Source organism: Schistocerca piceifrons, chromosome 1 (genome assembly GCF_021461385.2).
Source record: "Schistocerca piceifrons isolate TAMUIC-IGC-003096 chromosome 1, iqSchPice1.1, whole genome shotgun sequence".
NCBI classification, from domain to species: domain Eukaryota; kingdom Metazoa; phylum Arthropoda; class Insecta; order Orthoptera; family Acrididae; genus Schistocerca; species Schistocerca piceifrons.
Genome location: NC_060138.1, coordinates 121,026,635 through 121,052,563, shown reverse-complemented (window position 1 = coordinate 121,052,563; position 25,929 = coordinate 121,026,635). Strand labels below are relative to the sequence as shown.

The 25,929-nt window shown below is 38.5% G+C and overlaps 1 protein-coding gene across 1 annotated transcript in view; it reads left to right on the top strand.

The window, feature by feature from the left end:
- The window catches only part of LOC124782574 (kinesin-like protein Klp98A), a 376,800-nt gene extending 354,538 nt beyond the window's left edge, over nt 1–22,262 (top strand). Inside the window, exons 22-26 of the mRNA XM_047253951.1 lie at nt 8,461–8,565; nt 8,838–8,886; nt 8,969–9,029; nt 15,833–16,008; nt 18,753–22,262. Coding sequence (XP_047109907.1) covers nt 8,461–8,565; nt 8,838–8,886; nt 8,969–9,029; nt 15,833–16,008; nt 18,753–18,989 — 628 coding nt within the window. The 3' untranslated portion in view covers nt 18,990–22,262. The remainder of the gene's footprint in view (nt 1–8,460; nt 8,566–8,837; nt 8,887–8,968; nt 9,030–15,832; nt 16,009–18,752) is intronic.
- Nucleotides 22,263–25,929: the final 3,667 nt, after the last annotated feature.

The window sequence follows — 25,929 nt, the reverse complement described above, 5'->3', positions numbered from 1 at the left end:
GGCATTTGCCAAGAGAGTTATATGATTCCCTGTAGAAACTAAATTTTTATTTAATTCACCAGAAATGCTCAGAAAATGATTGTTAAATACTGTACATATATCTGATTTATCAGTAACAGAAATATTTTTACTATGAACTGACTTTATATCGTCAACCTTGTTAGATATAATACACATCATCAAGCAAACACAGTGAGCAAGCAAGGAATTGTTAATGACCGAAATCAAGGAAACATTCTTTGTACATAATCATCTGAAAAACTTGCACTAGACGGTGATGGTCCCATTACTGTATTCTAGGGCACTTTACCGACACTGTATGCCCTTTTAGGGCTGATCTAAGGTCCATGCAACACAAACAGCTGCTTGTGGTGCCAATCTAAGAGGCATAGAAGAGGCACGTGAAGTGCAAAATTTATGTGGACTGTGTATCGTCAGCAAACAAGTTGTTAGGACATTGCAAATGTGTGGTTATGAACCAGCACTGACTTCGTTATCAAGAACAGGCTCACTTATCCATTTTCGACTATGTTGGAACATTAGAAGTTGTCTTATATCAGCAGCAAAATGTACCATATTCCCCAGTGTTGCACAATCTGAGTTATGGCAAGGGTGAAATTTGAGGCCAGTCAGGTGGGGGATTTAACTGACATTTCAAATAAACAATACTAACTAGGGCAGTACGTCATACTAAAGCTAGTGGCAACTCGTACCACGCATTTGCGTTTTATCTTGCAAATGGCTCGTTTGTGAACACATGTTTACTGGAACTTTTTTGCTTTTGTTATTGCATATTTTTGTGCATCATAAAATAAATGGGTTCGGCTATGAATGACAGACGAATGACAGTGTAATGGTTGTGATGTGAGTTACATCTTCATCTACATCTACATTTATACTCCGCAAGCCACCCAACGGTGTGTGGCGGAGGGCACGTAATGTCATTACCTCCCTTTCCTGTTCCAGTCGCGTATGGTTCGCGGGAAGAATGACTGTCTGAAAGCCTCCGTGCACGCTCTAATCTCTCTAATTTTACATTCGTGATCTCCTCGGGAGGTATAAGTAGGGGGAAGCAATATATTCGATACCTCATCCAGAAACGCACCCTCTCAAAACCTGGCGAGCAAGCTACACCGCGATGCAGAGCGCCTCTCTTGCAGTCTGCCACTTGAGTTTGTTAAACATCTCCGTAACGCTATCACGGTTACCAAATAACCCTGTGACGAAACGCGCCGCTCTTCTTTGGATCTTCTCTATCTCCTCCGTCAACCCGATCTGGTACGGATCCCACACTGATGAGCAATACTCAAGTATAGGTTGAACTAGTGTTTTGTAAGCCACCTCCTTTGTTGATTAACTACATTTTCTAAAGACTCTCCCAATGAATCTCAACCTTACCAACAATTAATTTTATATGATCATTCCACTTCAAATCGTTCCGCACGCATACTCTCAGATATTTTACAGAAGTAACTGCTGCCAGTGTTTGTTCCGCTATCATATAATCATACAATAAAGGATCTTTCTTTCTATGTATTCGCAATACATTACATTTGTCTATGTTAAGGGTCAGTTACCACTCCCTGCACCAAGTGCCTATCCGCTGCAGATCTTCCTGCATTTCGCTACAATTTTCTAATGCTGCAACTTCTCTGTATACTACAGCATCATCCGCAAAAAGCCGCATGGGACTTCCGACACTATCTACTAGGTCACTCCCGTGTGGCACGCCAGAGGTTACTTTAACGTCTGTAGACGTCTCTCCATTGATAACAACATGCTGTGTTCTGTTTGCTAAAAACTCTTCAATCCAGCCACACAGCTGGTCTGATATTCCGTAGGCTCTTACTTTGTTTATCAGGCGACAGTGCGGAACTGTATCGAACGCCTTCCGGAAGTCAAGAAAAATAGCATCTACCTGGGAGCCTGTATCTAATATTTTCTGGGTCTCATGAACAAATAAAGTGAGTTGGGTCTCACACGATCGCTGTTTCCGGAATCCATGTTGATTCCTACATAGTAGATTCTGGGTTTCCAAAAACAACATGATACTCGAGCAAAAAACATGTTCTAAAATTCTACAACAGATCGACGTCAGAGATATAGGTCTATAATTTTGCGCATCTGCTCGACGACCCTTCTTGAAGACTGGGACTACCTGTGCTCTTTTCCAATCATTTGGAACCTTCCGTTCCTCTAGAGGCTTGCGGTACACGGCTGTTAGAAGGGGGGCAAGTTCTTTCGTGTACTCTGTGTAGAATTGAATTGGTATCCCGTCAGGTCTAGTGGACTTTCCTCTGTTGAGTGATTCCAGTTGCTTTTCTATTCCTTGGACACTTATTTCGATGTCAGCCATTTTTGTTTGTTTGTGCGAGGATTTAGAGAAGGAACTGCAGTGTGGTCTTCCTCTGTGAAACAGCTTTGGAAAAAGGTGTTTAGTATTTCAGCTTTACGCGTGTCATCCTCTGTTTCAATGCCATCATCATCCCGGAGTGTCTGGATATGCTGTTTCGAGCCACTTACTGATTGAACATAAGACCAGAACTTCCTAGGATTTTCTGTCAAGTCAGTACATAGAATTTTACTTTCGAATTCACTGAACGCTTCACGAATAGCCCTCCTTCCGCTAACTTTGACATCGTTTAGCTTCTGTTTGTCTGAGAGGTTTTGACTGCGTTTAAACTTAGAGTGAAGCTCTCTTTGCTTTGGCAGTAGTTTCCTAACTTTGTTGTTGTACCATGGTGGGTTTTTCCTGTCCCTCACAGTTTTATTCGGCACATACCTGTCTAAAACGCGTTTTACGATTGCCTTGAACTTTTTCCATAAACACTCAACATTGTCAGTGTCGGAACAGAAATTTTCGTTTTGATCTGTTAGGTAGTCTGAAATCTGACTTCTATTACTCTTGCTAAACAGATAAACCTTCCTCCCCTTTTTTATATTCCTACTAACTTCCATATTCAGGGATGCTGCAACGGCCTTATGATCACTGATTCCCTTTTCTGTACATACAGAGTCGAAAAGTTCGGGTCTGTTTGTTATCAGTAGGTCCAAGATGTTATCTCCACGAGTCGGTTCTCTGTTTAATTGCTCGAGGTAATTTTCGGATAGTGCACTCAGTATAATGTCACTCGATGCTCTGTCCCTACCACCCGTCCTAAACATCTGAGTGTCCCAGTCTATACCTGGTAAATTGAAATCTCCACCTAAGACTATAACAAGCTGAGAAAATTTATGTGAAATGTATTCCAAATTTTCTCTCAGTTGTTCTGCCACTAATGCTGCTGAGTCGGGAGGTCGGTAAAAGGAGCCAATTATTAACCTAGCTCGGTTGTTGAGTGTAACCTCCACCCATAATAATTCACAGGAACTATCCACTTCTATTTCACTACAGGATAAACTACTACTAACAGCGACGAACACTCCACCACCGGTTGCATGCAATCTATCCTTTCTAAACACCGTCTGTACCTTTGTAAAAATTCCGGCAGAATTTATCTCTGGCTTCAACCAGCTTTCTGTACCTATAACGATTTCAGCTTCGGTGCTTTCTATCAGCACTTGAAGTTCCGGTACTTTACCAACGCAGCTTCGACAGTTGCACAAGCTGTACTGTACAATGTGCTTGACCACACAGGTTTCCCTTCAGCAGTTGTAGCACTATTAATTACATAAGCCCTTCCAGTCAGGTTGTGCCACATTGGATAGGAAAAATTGGTTTTTACTTTTACTGAGGCCATAAACCGCATAAAAAGCAACAATGAAATTGATTTTTGAGTGTTGTGAGACTGGCACAAGGCATGTTGAATAAGATGTCCACCTATTTTTCTCCCACAAGTTGAAATCGAGGAACACCATGTTGCACAACAAGAATGGAATGTTTCAGGAGTCACGTTAAGAATGCATTGCACAATGTGTGCCATTAATGCAGCATTGAACACTACATCTTTCAGGTAACCCTGCAGCCAGATCTCACATAGATTAAGATCATGATCTAGGTGGCCCAGCTGTAGGGAAATGACAGCTGATAATTCTAGTATGTCCAAAATGCCTCTGCAGTAGCCGCTTCACCAGCTGTGCAATGTGTGGAGAAGCACCATCTTCCATAAAAAGATTCATACCCACTTATCCAGAGTGCTGAAAGGTCGGAATGATACTGGTGCACAAAAGGCTGTCATAGCCTTTACCAGTGACAGTACAGGTAACATGACCTACAGGACCTATCTCCTAAAAAAAAAAAAAAAAAAAAAATGCCTTATGATAAACAATCCCATCAACCAGCATCACACAGTTGCCTTTGCAGAATGAAACAGTACTGGTTGACATAGGAGTGGATTTTCCATTGCCCGTATTCTGCAATTTTGTGTGTTAACATGTCCTGGGAGATGTAAATAGGCTTCATCTCTCCTCAGAATGTTCCATGGCTGTTCATTGTCCTATTTCATGCCTCCTAAACATAGGTAATTTTGTATGGATAGCAATGCAAGATGTTTCATAGAATTTTATGCACAGCCACAGTTTGAACAATTTCACGTGCAATGGTGTCAAAACAATGTGGTAGCAACACTTGATTACAAACCACAGTGTTCAGTTGACCTCCTTGAGGCTTTTGTTCCATCCAAGTATGGTGCTTTGTGACTGCGTTATCAGTGTGATGACAGATATAAAAGGGCTTGCTTTCTTCTCATTTAGACTTTGAAAAAGAGAACTAGATTCATCCCATGAGAGGGAACAAGGAATTTACTTGTGAGTTCCATGATGAGCCAGTTAGTGAAGGTGAAACAGAAACCTCCTTAATATAAATTTTTCCTATTTCATTGTTGACACAGATATCTGCTCACTAAAAGATATCTACTGAAGCGCTAAAGAAACTGGTGTAATCACACATATTCAAATACAACAATATGCAAACTGGCAGAATACAGCGGTCCAGTTGGCAATGCCTATATAAGACAAGTGTCTGGTGCAGTTGTTAGATTGGTTACTGCTGCTGCAATGGCAAGTTATCAAGATTTAAATGAGTTTGAATGTGGTGTTATTGTTGGCACACAAGCAATGAGACACAGCATCTGCGGGGTAGTGATGAAGAGGGGATTTTCCCATACGACCATTTCATGAGTGTACTGTGAATATTAGGAATCCAGTAAAACATCAAATCTCCGACATCGCTGTGGCCAGAAAAAGACCCTGCAAGACTTGGACCAACGATGACTGAAGAGAATCATTCAACATGACAGAAGTGCAACTCTTCCGCAAATTGCTGCAGATTTCAATTTCAGCATGTGTACCATTCAAAGAAATATCATCAATATGGGGTTTCAGAGCCAAAGGCCCACACATGGACCCTTCATGACCGCATGACACAAAACTTTACTCCTCACCTGGGCCTGTCAACACTGACACTGGACTGTTGATGACTGGAAACATGTTGCCTGTTCAGATGAGTCTCGTTTCAAATTGTATCGAGTGAATGAACATATACAGGTATGGAGACAACCTCATGAATCCATGGACCCTGCATGTCAGTAGGGGACTGTTCAAGCTGGTAGAGGCTCTGTAATGGTGTGGGGCAGGTGCAGTTGGAGTGATATTGGACCCCTGATACGTCTAGATATGACTCTGACAGGTGACAAGTACATAAGCCTCCTGTCTGATCACCTGCATCCATTCACGTCCATTTTGCATTCCGACGGACTTGGGCAATTCCAGCAGGACGTGCAACACCCCCCATGTCCAAAATTGCTACAGAGTGGCTCTTGGAACACTCTTTTGGGTCTGAACACTTGTGCTGGCCACCAAACTCCCCAGACATGAACATTATTGAGCATATCTGGAATGCCTTGCAATGTGCTATTCAGAATAAATGTCCACCCCCTCCTATTCTTACGGATTTAAGGACAGCACTGCAGGATTCATGATGTCAGTTCCCTCTTACACTACTTCAGACATTAGTCGAGTCCCTGCCACATTGTGTTGTGGCACTTCTGTGTGCTTGCGGGGGCCCTACACGATGTTAGGCAGGTGTACCAGTTTCTTTGGCCCTCCAGGGTATTTGAGCTCGTGAGCATACTTAGAGCAAGAACTAATACAGTATTCATGATCTGCAGCTGTAGGATGATGGGAAATTAAAAGCTGTATGCATGGGTCTTGAGCTGTGTTAACTACTGGTGATGAATGTGACACCAGTGAGAAGGAGCTAAATGATGAAGTTCTGATCTCAGCACCCAGTCTTCCTGCTGGAAGTCCACTACAGGGTTTATTATCTTATACTACAAAAAGCAACTTTATTGTCATTTTTTCAGTTCTTTTGTAAGCTCACAATTCTTCTCGACTTCGCCTGTATAGGTAGCTAGTGGTGAAAGGAATTTTTCAAAACTCAAACTGATAAAGACATACCGTAAGTCAGTAGTTTCTCTAGAACGATTTTATGGACTGTCAACTTTAGCTGTTGAAAATGGTGCTGTGAAGTCAGTAGATTCAGATTCTATTCTGAACTGTTTTTCAAAGTTAAAGAGTAGAAAAATTTCATTGTAATGTTTTAATTCAAGGGAAACATTATCAGTACGTATGCTACACAAGTGTAGGAATTATACATGACTTTATTAATAGAATATTTCTCTTTTTGTATCCTGTGCAAATCTGTATTTCTCTTTTCAGTTGCATACATAAAATTTTACCATCTTTATCACTTTTGAATTTTCTAAAATTTAAGTACTTAGTAGTGAGATTTCTACACATGTAATGTGCAACATATGCATTCAAACAGTGTCTTCTTTAATATGTCAGTATAAAATTAGATGATAATTTTGTATTCTGTCCCACTCGTAAATTATAGAATGAAAATATTGCATTATTAAAAAAAAAATTGTGTTTCCCACTCTTTTTAATAAATAGCACATTTTTGTTGAAACTAGAACAAAACAATAGGATTACATCTTCCTGCTTTCACTAAAATATTACAAAGATATCAGGAATTACCTTAAATATAAATAAACTGTTCCTTCTTGTAATATTTAGCACCAGAGTACAGAAATTTATGTTCATTACAGAGTAATGTTTGTGTACTACTTATTATAAAAAAAAAGCAACCCATTTCCATGATCACTAAATTTAGAATAATGTTTAAAGTCCTTAATAAGAGCCCTAGGAATAGTGACTAATGTTTGTTGGAGGGGAAAGGAAGAGGAGGAAACAAATGATATATCACTTGTGTGGAAAAATGTTCTTGAGCTGGCTGTGATGCCTTTACTACTGTGGATAGAACAGCCAGTTCCAGAGGCATACCTTTAACACTTTCAAAACATTAATATTAAATGTCAATTAATGATGCATCAAAATGCAATAGAGAAATCAAGAGACAGAGATTTGAGAGTGAAAGTTCAGTCATTCTATTGGTGCCTGTTCATTGTAAGCACTAGAACTTGAAAATTGTGGAGATTGGTATGACTCCCTTAGGCTCAGCTTGTTGAGTATTCTAGAATCCCATAAAAACTGTACTACGCAGAAGCCATCTTCCCCCCTTCCAGTTCATGGAGCTAAACAGCATTTCACTAGCTACTACTTGACAAACATCACTCGATATCAACAGCTCTAAACAACTTGAATGTCATTTAAATACATGGAAAATATTCTAAATGCTTCATGGTAATCTGAATTTTGTGAGGAATTATTAAAAAAATATTTCAATATATCTATTGTGACAGCTCCACTACAGAGTCCTCAACTATGGGCCACACATGCACTGAAGTACATTTCCTCTTGACTATAGTGGAGCTGTAATAACTGTACTTGGAAACTTGCAGCATGTTACATTGTAAAACTGACTGTTTCCACATCACAGTGAGAGACTGCAGTTATGAGCCATAAAAACATTCAGATAACTAAGCAAAAGTAGAAGATTTGGGTGAACGGATATGAGTCCTTCAGGGGATAGTGGCACTGCATTTTTTATTTGCACAAACTGTAAAACAAGACTGTGATGACATGGTAGGAAATGATCGTTACGAGTATCACACCTACCACTCCCATAACACAGTGTCTCTTACAGTCATTCTCAGTGTAATTGGCATCTTCTGACTTTTTTTCACAATTGTAATTGATCAAATATTACTAAAAGAAGCATAATCATTAGATGTTAAATTAGAATTAGCTTACTCAGAACATAAATAATTCCCAGCCCTGAGCATACCAGTGAAACATTTTCTATGGGTTTTCTTCATCCAGGTGCTCAAGGGCAGTTAATAGTGTTGACACAGCTCATCACACCAAGTTTGTCAGCCCTGTTCTGACATTACACAGTTGAAAAACAATTGGCCATTAATCATTTAAGCTGAGAGCCTGATAGAATTTCCATTATTGCATTTCCGCTATGTTAGTTTATGTATTAATAACTTTAAATTAATTTATGGTATTTGTAAAGATATTAACTGTTAATATTACATCATTTGTTCACTTTTACAGGTTATCTGAGAACTTGAGTGCGAGCTTGAGGATAGATACTCACAGTTATCAGGAAGACAGTCCAAGACGCAGAGCTTCGCAGAACATACATAAGAGAATTCTTCAGTATGTGTCATGGGATTGTACACCCTTACATACATGCTAAGGCTACATTAATTTCCCTTACCACTGTGTTAATTTCCCTTACTACTGTATTCTCGTCATTCCTTTTTTATGATTTACATTTTGAATGCAGCATAAAAGATGTCTGCAATTGGTAAAGATGGCATTGAAATGTTATCATATATTACATGCCTATTGTGATTATTACTTATCTTCTACCTTTTGATGATAATGCTAATCCTGTTTCATTTAATAAAGTTTAAATTTCCTTCCAGTGGCCGACTTGGATCGCCTGTGAGTCCAATCCTCTATACTTCAAATTCTGTAAGTGATTCTTTTTCTTTTTTGTTGGGAATTTGTGACTGTTGTGTTTCTAACATATCTTTCCTTTTCTATTTAAATACAGAGTCAGGGAGATGCAGATAGTCTTTCTGCTTACAGTCTCAGCATCCCTTCCCCCATATCTGGTGAGTAGGCTTAAATCATATATAAAATATGAATAAATAGTGTGCAGAAACCCCCAGGAATGCACAATGCTTGTATCTAAATTTGGACAAAACATGCTAATTTTGAACTATGAGAGAGAATTTTTCCCTTAGGAGCAAATAAAAGAGAAAGATGCAGTATGTTAAAGGCCAAAAATTCAGGAGGGTGATTTAAGAGTTGACACAAAGTTTGTAGTGCAGGTCAACACAAACCACTTTATATTAGTACTGGTATATCGATGTAACTCCAACACAAGTTTGATAAACCAAACTTGTCAACTGATGTGGCATCACATTGTAGTATTGAGTACAAAAATTTACAGTACTTTGATGTTAAATTAGTGGAAGGCAAAAAGAATATAATGATGAAGGAATTTAAATAACAGTAAAAGCAGTTAATATATTGAATAATACAAACTACTATGATTTTTGAAAATCCAGGAGAAACAAAATTAGCAACCCAAGGAAAGGCAACCACTTATATTAGAAGTAGTTTTGACGGGCTAGAAGGTGCACATTAATGTCTTGATGGCTACAACTGAGCTGTTGACAACTATGAGACACTTTTACACAGTGTTATAATAACTGTGCTCTGTAGAGCCTCTCACATAGGAGGATTATCATGGATGTGGATTGAGTTGGGTTTAAATTGAGAAAGATAAGTAGACATAGAAGAAGGCAGTGAAGAGGTGCTGATACCAGCTAAAAGACATTCCGATACTAAACTCCAGGTGGGATGGGTGATCAGTAGTAGACTGGCCCTTTTGAAATTTGCACTGTGAGTTAGACAAGTGGCCTTTACGTGATAGATCCCTCAATTTTTCATAAGTTGGTCTTCATGGAAGTACCCCAGTTCAAGTATCGTTTATACGGATGGCTCAAGAGTTAAAGACCGGACGGGCTACACCTTTACATGCACCAGGACCAACAAGCAATATCCCTGACTAGTCAGCACAGCCTATTTATGGTAGAACTGGTGGCACTAGTGTGTGTCCTTCACTACATTTGCAACCTATCACAAGAATGTCTCCAAATCTGCAGTGACTCAGTGAACAGCCTCGGGTACATCACTCGCAAAAAAATTCTAGCTGATAATGCCTAGGCAGCAAATCAGGTTTTAAATTTCACCCATCAGAGTAGTTTGTATACTTTTATGTGAATCCTTTATAGTTATCGTCTGGCCGGCTGACAGACGGGGATGAAGGGTTTCCTGCTTCTGCCTTTTCGGTCCTGAGGGAGCCTCTGGCTGCCTCCTTATAGAGGTCAGGCTCGACCCTTGACATATCCGCTCAGTTCTAATAGTATCCATAATTTTTTTATATTTTAGTGGTCCCCCTAATAGGTATCCAACTTGGCAGCTGTATTGACTTTGTGTAGTGGGAGGGGCAGCCCGTCACAGTGCAGAGGTGGACTTTCCGCTGCAGGACAAGATGCCGTGGGCCTGTAATAATTTATTGTTAACACCTCTTATGGCTACCCTATAGCAATTTTCTTTTACCATCTATGTGGTTTAAAATCAAATGTTTTCTCATGTTTCTAACATGCCTGTATTGAGAGACTGATGACCATAGTAGTTTGATCCCTTAAAATCCTGTAAACCATCCAGCAAGAAATTGTTGAGTTCATCACTTGGCAAGTTGTTACGCAGAACTCTATTACTGTTATCAGTAAAATATGCAATTAAGTCAAAATTTTAGTAGGACCAAGAGTCATTAATCTAGCACACAGATTCAATCCTGCTGTAATGAGATTTTCACTCTGCAGCGGAGTGTGCGCTGATATGAAACTTCCTGGCAGATTAAAACCAGCACACAATTTTAATCTGCCAGGAAGTTTCAATCCTGCTATGTCAAATAAGCCATCATGCTTTGCATTAAGCACACGAGCAGCTCTGATGGACAACTGATGTAAATGAACAGTGTAGCACCATACAGCTCTGATCAAATAAAAAGTAACGAAAAATATTACATACACCAGAATACATTGTTTTTAAACAAGGAGAGATCCCCAGTGGTGGGATCAACTTTCTGAATCAATCTATACGGGGAATTACAGTCTGCAGCTGTTCACCCTGGTGGGGCCTCATTTGCGAGTAATCAATGAAAAAAAATTTTGGAATTTTGCGGCATACTATATTGCCTTAAAAAAGGTATTAGTTTACAGCCTGGTTGCATAGCTAATAGTTTAGGTACTGACTTCACGTGCAAAAGCTTACCGGTTTGAATCTCCTCAGATACCTAAAAACTATTTTATTTTAAAATCTTTATCAAAATGACTGTGATATTTATTTTTATTCAGTTAATTGGTTTACGTGCAATTTTTTTTCTTTCCATGTGTCACATCATATTATTCATCATATGAAATACATCATTTGCTCTTGTTTTTCTATCAATCAGTCCTTTTCCATTTGGAATCTTACGTTGACTGTGCAGTGGTGTCAAGAATGTGTTTTTCGTTACAGGATGTACATCTTTTTTGATGGCAGTGGTCATACACAATTTAAAACATAAACTCTTATTGCACTCCGGACAAAGTAATGTGGATGATGATTTATGCAAAAGCAGGGATTTTAAGTAAAGTGAAATTCAAGCAAAATGATAAAGAGAAATAATGATTGCAATAACATGAACAAAAATGTCAGGTGACAAAATGGAAGTAATTAATATCCATCTTTTTGATTTGCAGCTCCTTGTATTGGCCGTGTTTGTAGTTAAAATTATTGGATGTGAGGTCTGCCAGTTACACAAAACAGCGTTTTTCTCAGTACCCAAACATGTTTCGGCACCACTGTGCCATCATCAGTGGGTTTTCGTTTTTATTTATTCTTTACATTTGGTGACCATGAATTTTCTGGATCACTTTTGTGTTATTATTACAGGTAGCTTGTCATGCTTTCGTGTGACAAGCACTTCCATTCTCCACGTCATGCTGAGATGTTGTGATTATTAAATTTTATTAATTAAATCAAAAATAATACATAACAATAATTAAAATCACATGAACAAGGATTCCAAGTGGAAAAGACTGACAGGAAGAAAAACGAGAGCAAATTATGTATTTCATATGATGAAGAATATCATCTGACAAATGGACAGAAGGAAATTGCATGTAAACGAATTAGCTGAATAAAAATAATGATCAAAGTCATTTCTATAGAGATTTAAAAATAAAATAGTTTCTAGGTATCCAGCGAGTCTCAAACCAACAACCTTTTGCTTGTAAAGTTAGTACCTTTACCATTACACTATGTAACCATTTTGTAAATTAATACCATTTTTAGAGCCATGTAACATCACATGAAATTCCAAATTGCAGCTAAAATACCATGTAATTGGAAAAGGTTTATTAGTATTATCACCACACAAAGAAACAAATATGGAAAGGATAGGTTGCTACTTACTACACAGAGGAGGAGGCGGGCCACAGACAGGAAAAATGAAAAGCACACTAGAAATATTGAAGCTTCTGGACAAAGTCGTTCGTCAGAAGTAGAACACACTCACATTCACACAACAACATCTCTCACCATGTGATTGAGGCCCAACTGCGACTACATGTGAAGTGAGCAGCAATTTGGTTGGGTGGGTGATGGGGCCAAGGAGATGGTCTGAGATGGGGAGGGGGAGGATTTAGCATGGCAGGAGTGGGGCAAGATGCTAATGCTACCTATGGCAGCATAAGAGAATGTGATGGGTACAAGAGAGGGCTGCATTGTACATCTACATTGATATTCCACAATCAACCTTACAGCACGTGGCAGAGGGTACCTCATACCACTACCACCACTAGTCATTTCCCATCCTACTCCACTTGCAAATAGAACGATGGAAAAATGACTGTATATGTGCTTCTGTATAAGCCCTAATGTTATGTATCTTCATGGTCCTTATGTGCAAAGTATGTTGAAGAAGTGGAGTCGCCTATTTGTAGCTACAGGGTCTAAGATATTTCCATTGCTGAACTAGCAGTCGGGGGCAGTTTTCAGAAATTGTGTTCAAAAATACTTCGCATTACTGTCAGTCTGTACCACCTGTAAAGAATCCATAGACATCTCAGTCTATACTCAGTAGGTTAAATCACCTCCAACCAGTAATGGATGATCTGTATATTTACATGCTACTGACCATAGACATTCTTTGAATTACCCTACAACTGTGACAACACAATTTGGTGACCAATAAAAACATCCAACAATTAACTTGGTTTCACTTAGATCTGTTAAACATTACCAGATAACTTCACTGTCACACCCAACTTTAGCCTCAACAGAGATAATATTTTTGTTAACTGCTATGAACAATCCCCTTCCTATGGCCTCTAATCTGTCTTTCTTATATACGTTCCCTGACTCACTAAATATCTTGGAGCTTTACATTGCAGGTTTCAGCCAGCTCTTGGTCCTGATAATAATTTAAGCATGAGGACTCATGAGGACTTTCCTGGAGGGCAGCAAATTCAGGAACTTTGTTACAAATACTTCTATAATTTACTGATAAAATTTTAACAGTCAAAGTATGTTTACTCTGAACGTGGTCTGACTTCCTTTGCTGCATATCAACTGGTGAGTGTTTATCAGAGTACCCAAAACTAACACCTAGCCCAAAAGGCCATCATGTGCTCTCCACAACTCCTCTGATACCCGAGTACCTGCTTTCTTTGTGTAGTGTACCCCTGACCTATCAAGGAGAGTCCTACAAATCCCCAACCAATAACACAGGTTAGAAGTCTCCTGGCAAGACAATCACAGAGTCAACAAATCGTTTAGTTGAAGTCCTTCACTCTGCTCCAGACTTAAGGATTCCGATCAATTCTGGGAACAATGCTACGAATTGCAAACTCTGCTTGCACCCACATGTGAGGCCAGCAGCCTTCACCACTTCCCCCAGGTGCCTATATGAACCGAGGATGGCCTCAGAACCAATGCAACAGGCATCGTTGGTGCTGACATGAGTCACAACTGGCAGATGACTGCACCCTGCATGTGCGATAGCCACAGGCAAGGCCTCCACCACACTGTCAGACATAACTAGTGCACATTGGCTTTCTTTCCAGACATGATCGCAATTGCTGAAGGTGCTCTATAATGTGCCTAATGTTGGCAGCTAGCTCCCAATAACAAGTAAACCACTCCCCCCCCACCCCCCCCTCCCCACCTCCTCTTTACCTGCTCAGACACTGCTGAAGGAGGGCCACCTGTCCACTCACCAGGTGAATGGGTGAGGCCAGACAAGCAGTCTCCATATTGGTTTTCCGCCTCGAGCGATGCAGACGCATTACCACCTGTGTGCCACTCCCTCTGCTGTGAAGACGAATCCACCATACTGGGTACACCAGGAGCTGCCTCAGGAGCAGAGGCTGTCAGTGAAACAAGTGACACCTGCCACATTCTCTTCCACCAATACACCCCAAGGCGGCAGACTGCAGTTGACTGACCATAGCCAAAAGTGCATTCATCTGGCCGCAAACTATGGCCAGCTCTTTCTGCATTCACACACAGCTTGCCCACACCCTAACAATAGAGGCTTTGGAGGGGGGGGGGGGGGGACGTAGAGAAGAGGAAAGGACTTTAGGTGCATTGACAAGATTGAAGGTATTTGTGTACTGTAGTGACAGCAGGGAAGAGGATAGACAGATGGACGAGACACTAACGAAGATAATGGCACCGGGGAGGGAGGGGATGTATACATTGTACAGATAGTTGCCACTTGTGCAGTTCAGAAAATCTGGCTTGATGGGAAGAGTCGAGATGGCACAGGCTGTGAAGCAGTCATAAATGTGAAGCATACTGTGTTGGATGGCACGTTTAGCAGCCAATGTATAAAATTTAATTTATTTTTTGTTTATTTATCAATTTCCGTGGGACTGTGCAAGCCAAAGCTACTTGGTCATGGCACGTATCAGTACATGGTTTACAGATCCAATTGATGAACAGCTGCCCCACACGACGCGCTTCACTTTAATGACTGCTCTACAGGCTGTGCTATAACCTGGATTTTTTCCAACAACACCAGTTTTCTCAGTTGCGCGGGTAGGAACTGTCCCCGCAACACATCCTTCTTTCTTATAATCCCCCTGACCTCAATGTTCAATAGTCCCTTCCCGTCTCCCACTCTCCCACCACTGCAGTACTGGCCTCCGAATGCTGAACCTAACAGCCCCAACCTCGCCCCACCACATTAGACGCAATCACATTCATGCCTTAGTGGCCGTAGACAGTAGTTCTCTCTCTCTCTCTCTCTCTCTCTCTCTCTCTCCTGTGTGTGTGTGTGTGTGTGTGTGTGTGTGTGTGTGTGTGTGTGTGTGTGTGTGGGCGCGCGCGCGCCAACTCCTACGCGGGACTCAGCGCTTCCTCTGTGTGGTGAGTAACAATTCAGAAATTATTTATTATTATTATTATTATTTAGGCTGTGTGCATCATTATGTTTTTTTCCCGTGCCTCTAGCAATGATTTCTTAATGAGAACATCATGCAACTGTACCAGTATCAGAGCCCATGTTGTACTGCAGTTCCACTATAACTGACTAGAAGTCATTTCAATGGTCAGGGTAAGGGTAGGGGCATGGACTCCACTACTTGAGTATTTCTTTTGATATTCATTTTGATGCAATGAAAAGCTGTTTGGTTGGAAAAATCTTTAATACTGCACCTGCATAGGTAGTTAACAAAATGATATGGTTGATTTTGTTACACAGACATACTGAAAGAAAATCATTTAAGTTTTAAGTGAAGGCAATTATTCAAGGAAACATAACATCTTTTTCTCATTTCTGTCTTTATTGTTACAGATGGCTGTGCAAGTTGGGTGCAGATACCATCCTACGTTTTGCGAGGTGCTGGATCCTTTACTCACTATGAGTATGTGGTTCGAGTTTGTGTGGGTGAGGACAGGTGGACAATTCTGAGACGTTACAAACGCTTCAGAGAGTTACATCAGCGTATGTCTGCAAAATATGGACCGAAGGTGAGTAAACACAAATGATATTTCCTGCAGTGATTTGTTGCTGATATTTGGAAGTTGTGGAGAGTTTGTGGAGATAAATCGTGGGACTGGAGAATGTTTTCTTACGTTCCCCAACAAAGTACCTGATATTCCTTGAGAACATTTCTCATGAAGAACAACAGTTTTTTTACTACTTTAAAATGAAAAAAACAATCTTGATGGCAAGAAGCCTTTATTTTTGTGGTTACCAATTTGTCAGTTTTTGCCCATCTTCAGACCTCACACCATGATGGTGATGAACAGAGCAGGTGTTACAACTCCATGAATGTCAACTGCAGTTGAAGTTCCTGGAGTTGTAACAACTCCATGAATGTCAACTGCAGTTGAAGTTCCTGGAGTTGTAACACCTGCTCCTTTCACCACCATCATGGTATGAGGTCTGAAGATGGGCAAAAACTGACTGAAACCAGTAACAAAAATAAAGGCTTCTTGCAGTCGAAGCTGTTCATGTTCATTCTAAAACCTGGTATTCAAGAGAACACTATTCTGATACATTCCATAAACCACAATTATTTTGACTAGCTTGTTATATTTTTTCTTACTTACGGCTTTGACGTATTTTGCATTTCAGTAATTCACTGCATTTGGTTGCATCATTTTCTTTCCTTTCTTTCTTTTTAAAGTATTCTGTTCAGAGCATATAAATAGAATGAAGATCTCATTAGTTTCCCAGTAGCAAACCTGATTTTATTTCTTCCTGAATCTGAGTTTGCACAATGTCTGTATCAATCTCATTTTGGTGAACTGGTAAATCCCAATATTTTTTCCTTCGTGTTTCAGTTCTCCTGATAAAAACTGAAGTTGGCAGATCTGACAGCATATTTGTTGATAAAGAGTGTAACTGATATTGAAGGTCAACAGTAACATGAGAAGCAAAAGAATTGACTGTTTAATTTAAGAAATGAATGTAACCAGTTGAGATTTTAGCATATATTGCAAGATAGTAATCACAGCAAAATTGGAATCAAACACAATTATAAGAAAAAAAGAAACTTACCTAGCACAATAAGATAAAGGCAGAAATAATTTGTCTTGTATGTTTTAACTGTCCAGGGTCTCATTCATATGGTAAAGCATAGAAAACTATTGTAAAAAATAAGTAACCTTAATTGAGAAAGCTGCTCAGAATGCCATTCGAGAGGGAGAGAGGATGGAATAGGAGAAAAATGAACAGTTAAATACTACTAAATTTGCAAGATTTGATATTCTTAAAAGTTAGAAAATGCAGAGAAGCCAATTGACAATTTAGAGATAAGGGAAATACACAACGAAAACAGAAATATATAGTATATGTATGTGGTGTGGAACATATGAAATGGAGGAAGCCACCAATAGAGGAAGAAAAGGAGGACATAAACAAATGGAAAATGATGGTAACAATGAGGCAGAAGTAATCAGCATAAGTAATTTCACCTTACATTGCCCAAGAAAATTAAAGGTTTGTGTGAGGAGTGAACTGGTCAGGCATAGCTCAGTAGGTAAGAACACATTTGAGGACTAAGGCTCAGCTTTGAATTCCCAATTTTTAATCTTCTGGTGATCTTGAAACTTGGTGATGGTTGTGGTCCTTCTCTACAAATCCAGCATCCTATGTGACACTGATCTACTAATAATGGATGGTTTGACAGCGACCTTTCCTGTGTTTTCGCTGTTTAGGAAATGTGCCACCTCAAAAATAACCTCAACCTTAACCTTCAGTGTCATTATAAAAATGCCTTCCACACAATGGTCACTTTGTGCGATGTCAGGAGAATGTAGAGATTCAGCAAAATGTGAATTCCCGAAGAATCTGCATGAGTGACTGTGCCCCATGTAGAATAAGCCAGGGAATTATCACTGAACGAGAGCACACCTCGGGGAGCTGCCTGTGGTGCTTCATCATTACAGCTTCCTGTAATCTCCCTGGGAGTTTTGGTCCTATGCTTCCATGACAGTTTGTTCCATATGAGTATAATCTGTCAACACCGTTACACGGAACCATCACCTCACCTGTTGATCATCAGTTCTTCACCTTCTTCAGCGGTGCTGAAACCGTATTTTCATTCCTTCTTTTTTTTCCCCTGTCATTTGTGGTACTATGCCCAGCACTTGCCCATGGTGATTGGGCAGCTAAAGAAGTCATCTGGATCAGTCTAATAGAAATGCAATATTTGTGCTGCCACCTCAGTTCAGTGGGCTGTACGAGTGGGTGTGAGCAGTTACGAAACCTGATGGATGTACAGCTGAACAGTTACAGTTACCTGTATGTGCAGTAACTGTTTATTTGCACTTCATTTGCATTCTTCCAAATACCATTTTGACTACCTGGCATGGTGATACGAAAATGTGTCCCGACTCGAAACTAGTCATTGAGCAAATGAAAAAAGTGAAATTTGCAACTTTAGCTGGTTTTTTTCATTGTACTGAAAAACTTAATTGCATAGTTTTATTCTTTCAACATAATTAATAAAAATATTAGAGGGAACCATAAGTGTACAGCTGTTGCAAAAGACGAAACTTGGAGTATATCCAATAAATAATTGAGTGCGCACGTGCCCACACACCCACGCACGCACGCACGCAACACACACACACACACACACACACACACACACACACAGAGTCTTTGACTTCGAGGCCAGGCCTCGGCAGCCTCCCCTCTGCTTTTATCTCTTTGAAGTGTATGTGGTACCGGAAATATTCAAACGTGTTTATTTTTTCTGCAGGTAGAAGCATTGCCATTTCCTCCACGCCGCTTCTTCTCAAAAAAATCAGAATCTGTGGCTCGACTGCGTCGTGTCCAATTGGAGACATATCTACGGCAGCTGCTTGAAGTATGTTCCACAATAGAAAGTTGTCCTTTATTCTCTTGCGTACAGAATCCAACTCGACTTGCACTTCTCGAGTTTTCTTCTTTTTTCCGGAAAGGTGTGTTTGAAACAGGGAAGTTTGGCACAAGTTAATGCCATTTTGTAATGGAGAGCAAGCTCTTTCTGGACTAATGAAGTGTGATACATGTTATTAAGTAAGCTGTGTAATAATTTATTGCAAGCCAGCTACTTATGCTGCTCTTGTGCAACTGTTATTTTTCAGAATTTTGTTCTGAAAGTCTTTACTGGTTTTGTTTGACGACACACTCAGCTGTTTAATGAGATGCATATCTGAAAAGAGTATGTAAATGAAGAATAATATATGTAAAGAATGGTTGAGCATGGAGCTTAGTATTTTGATGGCAGATCATATTTCCATGACAAAAGTGTTTTGTAATTTTTTAACAGTGTAGTACACACAGAGAATAGCAATATTTAATTTTTGTTGATATTTACTTTTCTACAGTATTCAGTGAGGTTTCTCATTTCTTCTCTTCTTTTAATGATGCAGACAAGCTCATATTTTTATAAATCACAGATGAATATGTAATGGCCTGTAAGATGCAAACTGCTTATACCTATTTACTTTATTTTATGGTTTATCTAAATAAAGTTTTGTGTAAACAAGCTATTCTGTAAGTGATATGAAAATACTATAATCTGTTTAATTTCCAAATGTATCTGAATTGAAGAGTGGTAATCATGTGAGTCTCAATAATAAAAGGAGATGTTAAAAAAATGTAAGAAGGGAGGAAGATAAGTGGCTACAATATTTTGGATTTCATTATTATTATCCTGCAGATAAAATTTCTCTGATTTTGCCAAGTTGTGAAATATTATACAAGTTGAAGTAATTGTAGAAACTGTTCAATTTCAAGAAACTGTGCTCAATAATATTTAGTGTACAATTATTTCTACAATATTTTCTTCATGATATGGGATTAATTTGATTAAAATACTGCTTTAATGAAGCTTTTAGTAATTCTATAATTATAATGAGCATCTTCTTTGTATATCTGCACACGAATATTTTGCCCCAGTTTCTCTATGTAAACATTGTAATGGTTTTCCTCTTTTTGTCATCACATTATTCATCTTCACCCTTTCCTGTTAGTCTTACTCCTTTATGTCTTTCAAGTAATTTATGTTGAGACTAATCTGCCAAAAGCATTATATAAAGAGACGTTTGAGTGATTTAGTGTTACTCAATTCCCTGTCTTACAACCTGTTTGGCAGTTCTGTACATGATACCTCATAGAGATATCTTGCAATGTGTATCCAAAATAACTTGTTGATCTCTCTCATTGAGAGATGCAATAGTAGTTAACACAGATGAAATTGGACCCCTATTACTTAAAAGATATTTGTAACCTATAACATAGTCATGTTATCAAAATGAGTATGAAAGGTATTCAGTACTATTCTTATCATTATTATTTTAATTGTAAGATACAAACTCACTCTTTGTACATTTGCTGATAAGCCGTGTTTCTGAAACTTTAGAATACAACACTGGCTTCATCATCATCATTATTTCCTCCTCCTCCTCCTCCTTCTCCTCCTCCCCCTGTTTTGGAGGGGTGGTGGGTTTATGATGTATGGATGTGAAAGAATTGTTGTCAATAACAATTATTCTGTGTTACTGAGACAAATGCATTCTTGTAGGAGTTATTAAAAAATGAATGCAAACAATCCTTGAGAACTGTAAGCTGTGTCTTCAATTTTTTGTTTTACGTTGTTAATGTAGGAAACAATAAGTACTGAGTTATGTTCACCATTTTTTTCGTGAAAATTATTTGCAAATGCATTGATTTTGCACTAAAAAAAATTAAGAATGGATATAAATTATATTTAAATATCACTTGTCTAATGACTATGCATGGATTGTGAATTGTTGATATTCACCATTCATTAGCTTTCCAAATCATTTGTCAACCCTGCTGTTTGCATTGTTCTTCATTTTCTCTTTACATTTTGAAGAAGCGATCAGTATGAAAAAATTACATCGAGCATTCACAGATTTATGTTTCTCTTTGGGTCAATTACGGTCCTTAAAGCAATTTTTACTTGCAATCTTGATTTTTTGTGTTATTTGGACAATATTGTCTTAAGTGTAGTGAATTTGCACTGGGTTTATTCCTATATGGAAGTTACCTGGTTCAAACTCTGTCTGAATGAAGAGTGTGCCATTTTCTTGTTAAAATAAAAAAGTTGCACAGTAAATGGAAATTAGTTTGGCTGTTCCTCATATAAACTGAGTAGTTTGTGTAATATGACAGGAAGATGCTTCTTCTTTCTTACATAATTTGGACCTATGCTGTTGGTGTTATTGTGGAAAATTCTCCCTCTGTTTATTGTTCATTGCAGAAGAGATGACAAGTAATAAACTAAATAACAGTAGAAATTTATCTCAAAAAATATTTAAACTTAAATGTTTTTGATAATGTTCAGAAATTAATGGGAAAAGGAAGTGATGAATCAACAGAAAATTCTCTCCAGAAAACTATAAAGTTATGACACAATTGGTGGCTAGTGCTTTCCTTCAGGACAAATGTCTGTACTGCAAATAGACACTACTACATACACTATCCTAGCTTTTGGACCTAACAGTTCCTTCCTTCTGGAGCAGAGAGGGATATATTGGGAAAGGTTAAAAATGAAATCTATCCTCCCCGAGGGAGGAACTGTTAGTTCTCAAAGTAAGGATACTGTATCTCTTCTGGCACTACTGACATTTCTTGTGAAAGTACTTACCACAAGTTCTGTCTGAAAAGAAGTGATATGGCAGAAAGCAGGATGTGAGGCACAATAAAACATTTAGTTCCATAGTTCTCAGAAGGACATATTTAAATATGATGGTGTAGAAGAGTAATTAGTAAATAATGCAGATCTTTCAGGAAGTTTCCATCTCAGAAGGGATGCTTATTGATAAATTATCTCCAAATTGTGTGAAGGAAATAAAATTGTTACCAGGAGTATAGATATAGATAAAAAAGAAATTACAAGAGGAAGGAATGAAGAGGTTATATTCACAGGAAATAGCGTAGAGCATAGAGAGGAGAGGAGAATAGATTCACAATGAAGGGAGGCTGAAAGAGGATATCAATTATTGTATTTCCAAAAGTAAGCTTAAACCAATATGCAGTGAATTCGGAGTAGATGTGTGTAAAAAAAAATATTCTTAATGCAGGAGAAAGTATAGGTTTTACATATTGTTACACTGTAATAGGACATCTTTCTTCTTACATTACAATGCTTAATTGATCTAAACTATTATTGTTTTCCTACTCACCATTCACTCTTAAAGACTGCCAACACTGCATTTCCTTTTTCTTTGCCTCATTGCATTCATTATTTATTTATTCTTTTTTTTTTTTTTTTGTTATGTTTCCTTTCATGTATCACAGTTTTTCATCCTCATGTTGATGGTAGCTTTACCATTTCTGCTTCTTTGTTTGTATGTGATTGTTCTTTCTTGTGCTACTCTTGATCTACTGTTAGTTTTTAAGTCTTTGCTGTTGTAGCTCCATCATAAGTAATCTCCTCCACTTTCTCCCCCCCCCCCCCCAAACCCCCACCCCCCTCACAGGTGTTAGTATGAAATTATCTATCCTTCAATCCTTCCTGTCTGTCAGTTTAGTGCTGTTACATTTTTTTATCTTGTGTATATCTTAACAGATAAGTTGTGTGTTAAATCATGTTTAGTTGTAAATGTTCATGAGTTTCATTCCCACAGGGATTGGTAAAATTTAGTTTTTAAAGCTAAAAGTAAAAGGCACAGAAAATAATTTGAGTGCAATACACAAAAACAGTGTTCTACATGTCAGCTTGTTTATTTACTGAGTTTTATATTCACGTAACCTTCTCTCCAAAGTATCAGCATTACAGCTGCATTAAAAGCATATTAATAGACTTAGCAATATTACTTTGGAATTCTTAGAATTGTTTCAACAAATATGTGTGAAATCAACAGTAGGATTTCACTTTTAAGGATTTCACTTTTGACAGCAAAGTTTTATTTTTGTGTGGCATAGAGCTGCTTCTGATGTGATAAACATTGAATGGCTAGAGTATCATCTCCGTTGTTAGCTTTAGGAGCAGGAGGAAGCTAAACCTCTAGTAAACCCACTAAGTGAGTTTTCAGTTTTTGTTTATATCTTAATAAGTATGTAAACTGAGTATTCTGTGTCTTCTCTACATTATTTCTGTAACAAAAACCAAGATGGTTCTCGATTTTTCCATTTCTTGACAATTCCAAACTTTTGTTGGGTATTGTTATGTCTTCCCAGTATTCTGGGTGTTCTAGTCAGTCATAATGGTTGTTGCGTGTCGTACTCCACTATCTTCCAAATGTCATCCAGATTATAAATTATGTATAACGTAAAAGAAAACTGTGTTAGAAATTTTTGTGAATATTTAATGTTGTAATTGTGTGACTGAAGCAATTTAAGGCTTGTGTATACTGTATAATGTGTTATAAATGTTTTTCCTGTGTGTTGTTGGATAAAATTTTAATGAATGTTAAGCCAAAAAAGTCAAACTGTGAAACAATATAACCAATGTGAAACAGTTTTTCATACATAGTGTGAAAGATTCCCAAATGATTTGAATGACATGTTGGTTGCAACAGCGAGCATATCATTTAAGGATGAATGTGGAGTATTTAGTCACTTCACTGTTTACAGAAACAGCATTTTAATACAATAAAAAATGGGGAATGGGGCTTGCAGCTATATTTGACATCTTAGTAGCTTTTATAATTTTCAGTTTCTTTTAAGTACATTTGCAGTATAGCAAATAGACAAGGAAAGCTCTGATCTGTAACTTTTCTATATATAAATTTGCAAAGAGTGCCTTCCTTTTCAAAGATTATTGCAATAAGTGAATTTGAAGTTCCTTTGCTCATGCTGTAAATAAAAAGTTTGCAGTACACAGTATGCACACCAGTTATTCCTTTGTTTATTTGTAAGCAGAATTGAAACAGATCAGAAGTAGTCGTAGTGTTAGCCTGGTACTAAGATTATCACTTTGATGATAGCAATGTATTATTTTGTAACATTGTTTTATAATGTCATGGTGCAAAGGAAGGCATATAAACTTTTGTGTATACAGTGCTTTTGTAAAAGCTAATCTTGTCTTGCTTAAGTGACTGAAGACATAAAAAAGACTGATATGAGAAAGACATTAATGTGAACTGTTTATATTCAACCAGGTGTTGTTAAAAATTGCTTCTGAATGTGATACAGTTTCTCCAAAATGTGCCTGAGTACAAAATATTAACAATGATATTTATCAAAAGTTCATTTGTTTTTGAGTCTGTGTAACACACAATGTGCTTTTAATAGATTTTATTCATTGTGGAAAGCTGATGTATTCAATAAAGAAATTTTATTGTTAAACCACATTAAACAATTGACATTTTTATGTTTATATTCTTTAACTGTCTTCATAATCTCCAATGAATGTGTTCAGTAAAAGTCACCAGTTGTCTCCAAAAAAAAAAAAAAAAAAAAAAAAATACCATACACACACACACACACACACACACACACACACACACACACACACAAAGAGAAGGAAGAGGGATAAAGTGAAAGGACTGGAGAGATTTAGGAAAGGGGGTAGATTTCAGAAAAGTCATATCAGACCACAGGTCAGGGCAGACTTACTGGACGAGATGAGAAGGAAAGACTGATTGTTGGGGACTACACCGAATGATATTTGAAAACCTGATAGCTTAAAGGTGGAAGACAGGGTAATATGCAAGACAGAGATTACTGCAAAAACATTGTGTATGAGTTAATAAGAGTGAAAAGCTAAATGCTTTGTAAGTGACAGAGGTGGTAGGGGGATGGAGAAAAATAGACAGGTCAGAAAATGAAGGATGTATAAAACTAAAACAGAACCAAGAAAGGAGTGGTTATGGTGAAGACAGAAGAAATTAATGTAAATCAACGCCAGGTGCGTGGTGAGAATCAAGGACATGTTGTAGTGATAGTTCCCACCTGTGGAGTTCTGAGAAAGTGGTGTCTGTGTCTAGGGAAAATATCCGGATGGCACGTGTGGTGAAACAGGCACCAAGGTCGTGTTGTAGAGCATAGTCTGCAACAGGATATTGTGTGTTGCCAGTATACATCCTCTGCCTATGCCCATTCATCCTAACTGACAACTTGATGGTAGTCATGCTGATGTAAAAGACCAAACAGTGTTTACGTAACAGCTGGTTTACGGCATGTTGTTTCACAGGTGGCTTCTCCCTTTGATAGTATGTGTTTTGCCAGTTACAGGGCTGGTATAGCTGGTGGTAGGAGGGTGCGTAGGGCAAGTCTTGCAGTTGAAGACGGTCACAGGGGTAGGAGGCATAGGGTACAGAGATGCATGCGTAAGTAACATAGGGTCTGACAAGGATATTGTGGAGATTGCAAGGACAGTGGAATGCTGTTCTAGGTGTGGTGGGCAAAATCTCAGATAGAATGGAACTCATTTCAGGACATGATTTTAGGAAGTGATGGATTGTCGAAGTAGCTGATTAATACATTAAAGACCAGGATTATACTGAGTGACATTGGTGTGCTCCAAAGTTGTTATTTGGAGCGACCAGCAGTAACAGGATTGGATCTGATGGGCCGGGTAATTGCTTTTGAATCAGGCTGGTGGGATAATTATGTCCAGTGAAGGCTGAGGTGAGAATGGTGGTGTATTGCTGTAGAGTCTGCATCTGAACAAGTATGTTTGCCTCAAATGCCAAGGCTGTATGGGAGGGAATGTTTGACATGGAAAGGATGGAAACTGTCAAAATGTAAGTACTGTTGTTTGTTAGTAGGTTTAATGTGGATAGAAGGGTGTAGCTGGCCTTCGGTGAGGATGTGAGGAAATTGTGGAAGGCATGCAGGGGATGATTTTGTGGTGGTATTGGTGGTGATGGTGGAGGAGGAGGATCATGTTGGTATCACAGTCGAAACTGTTCAAGACAGGGTTCAATGTCAGGTCTACCATTCAAAAGGAATTCCTCATATCCAGTATTGCTTCACAA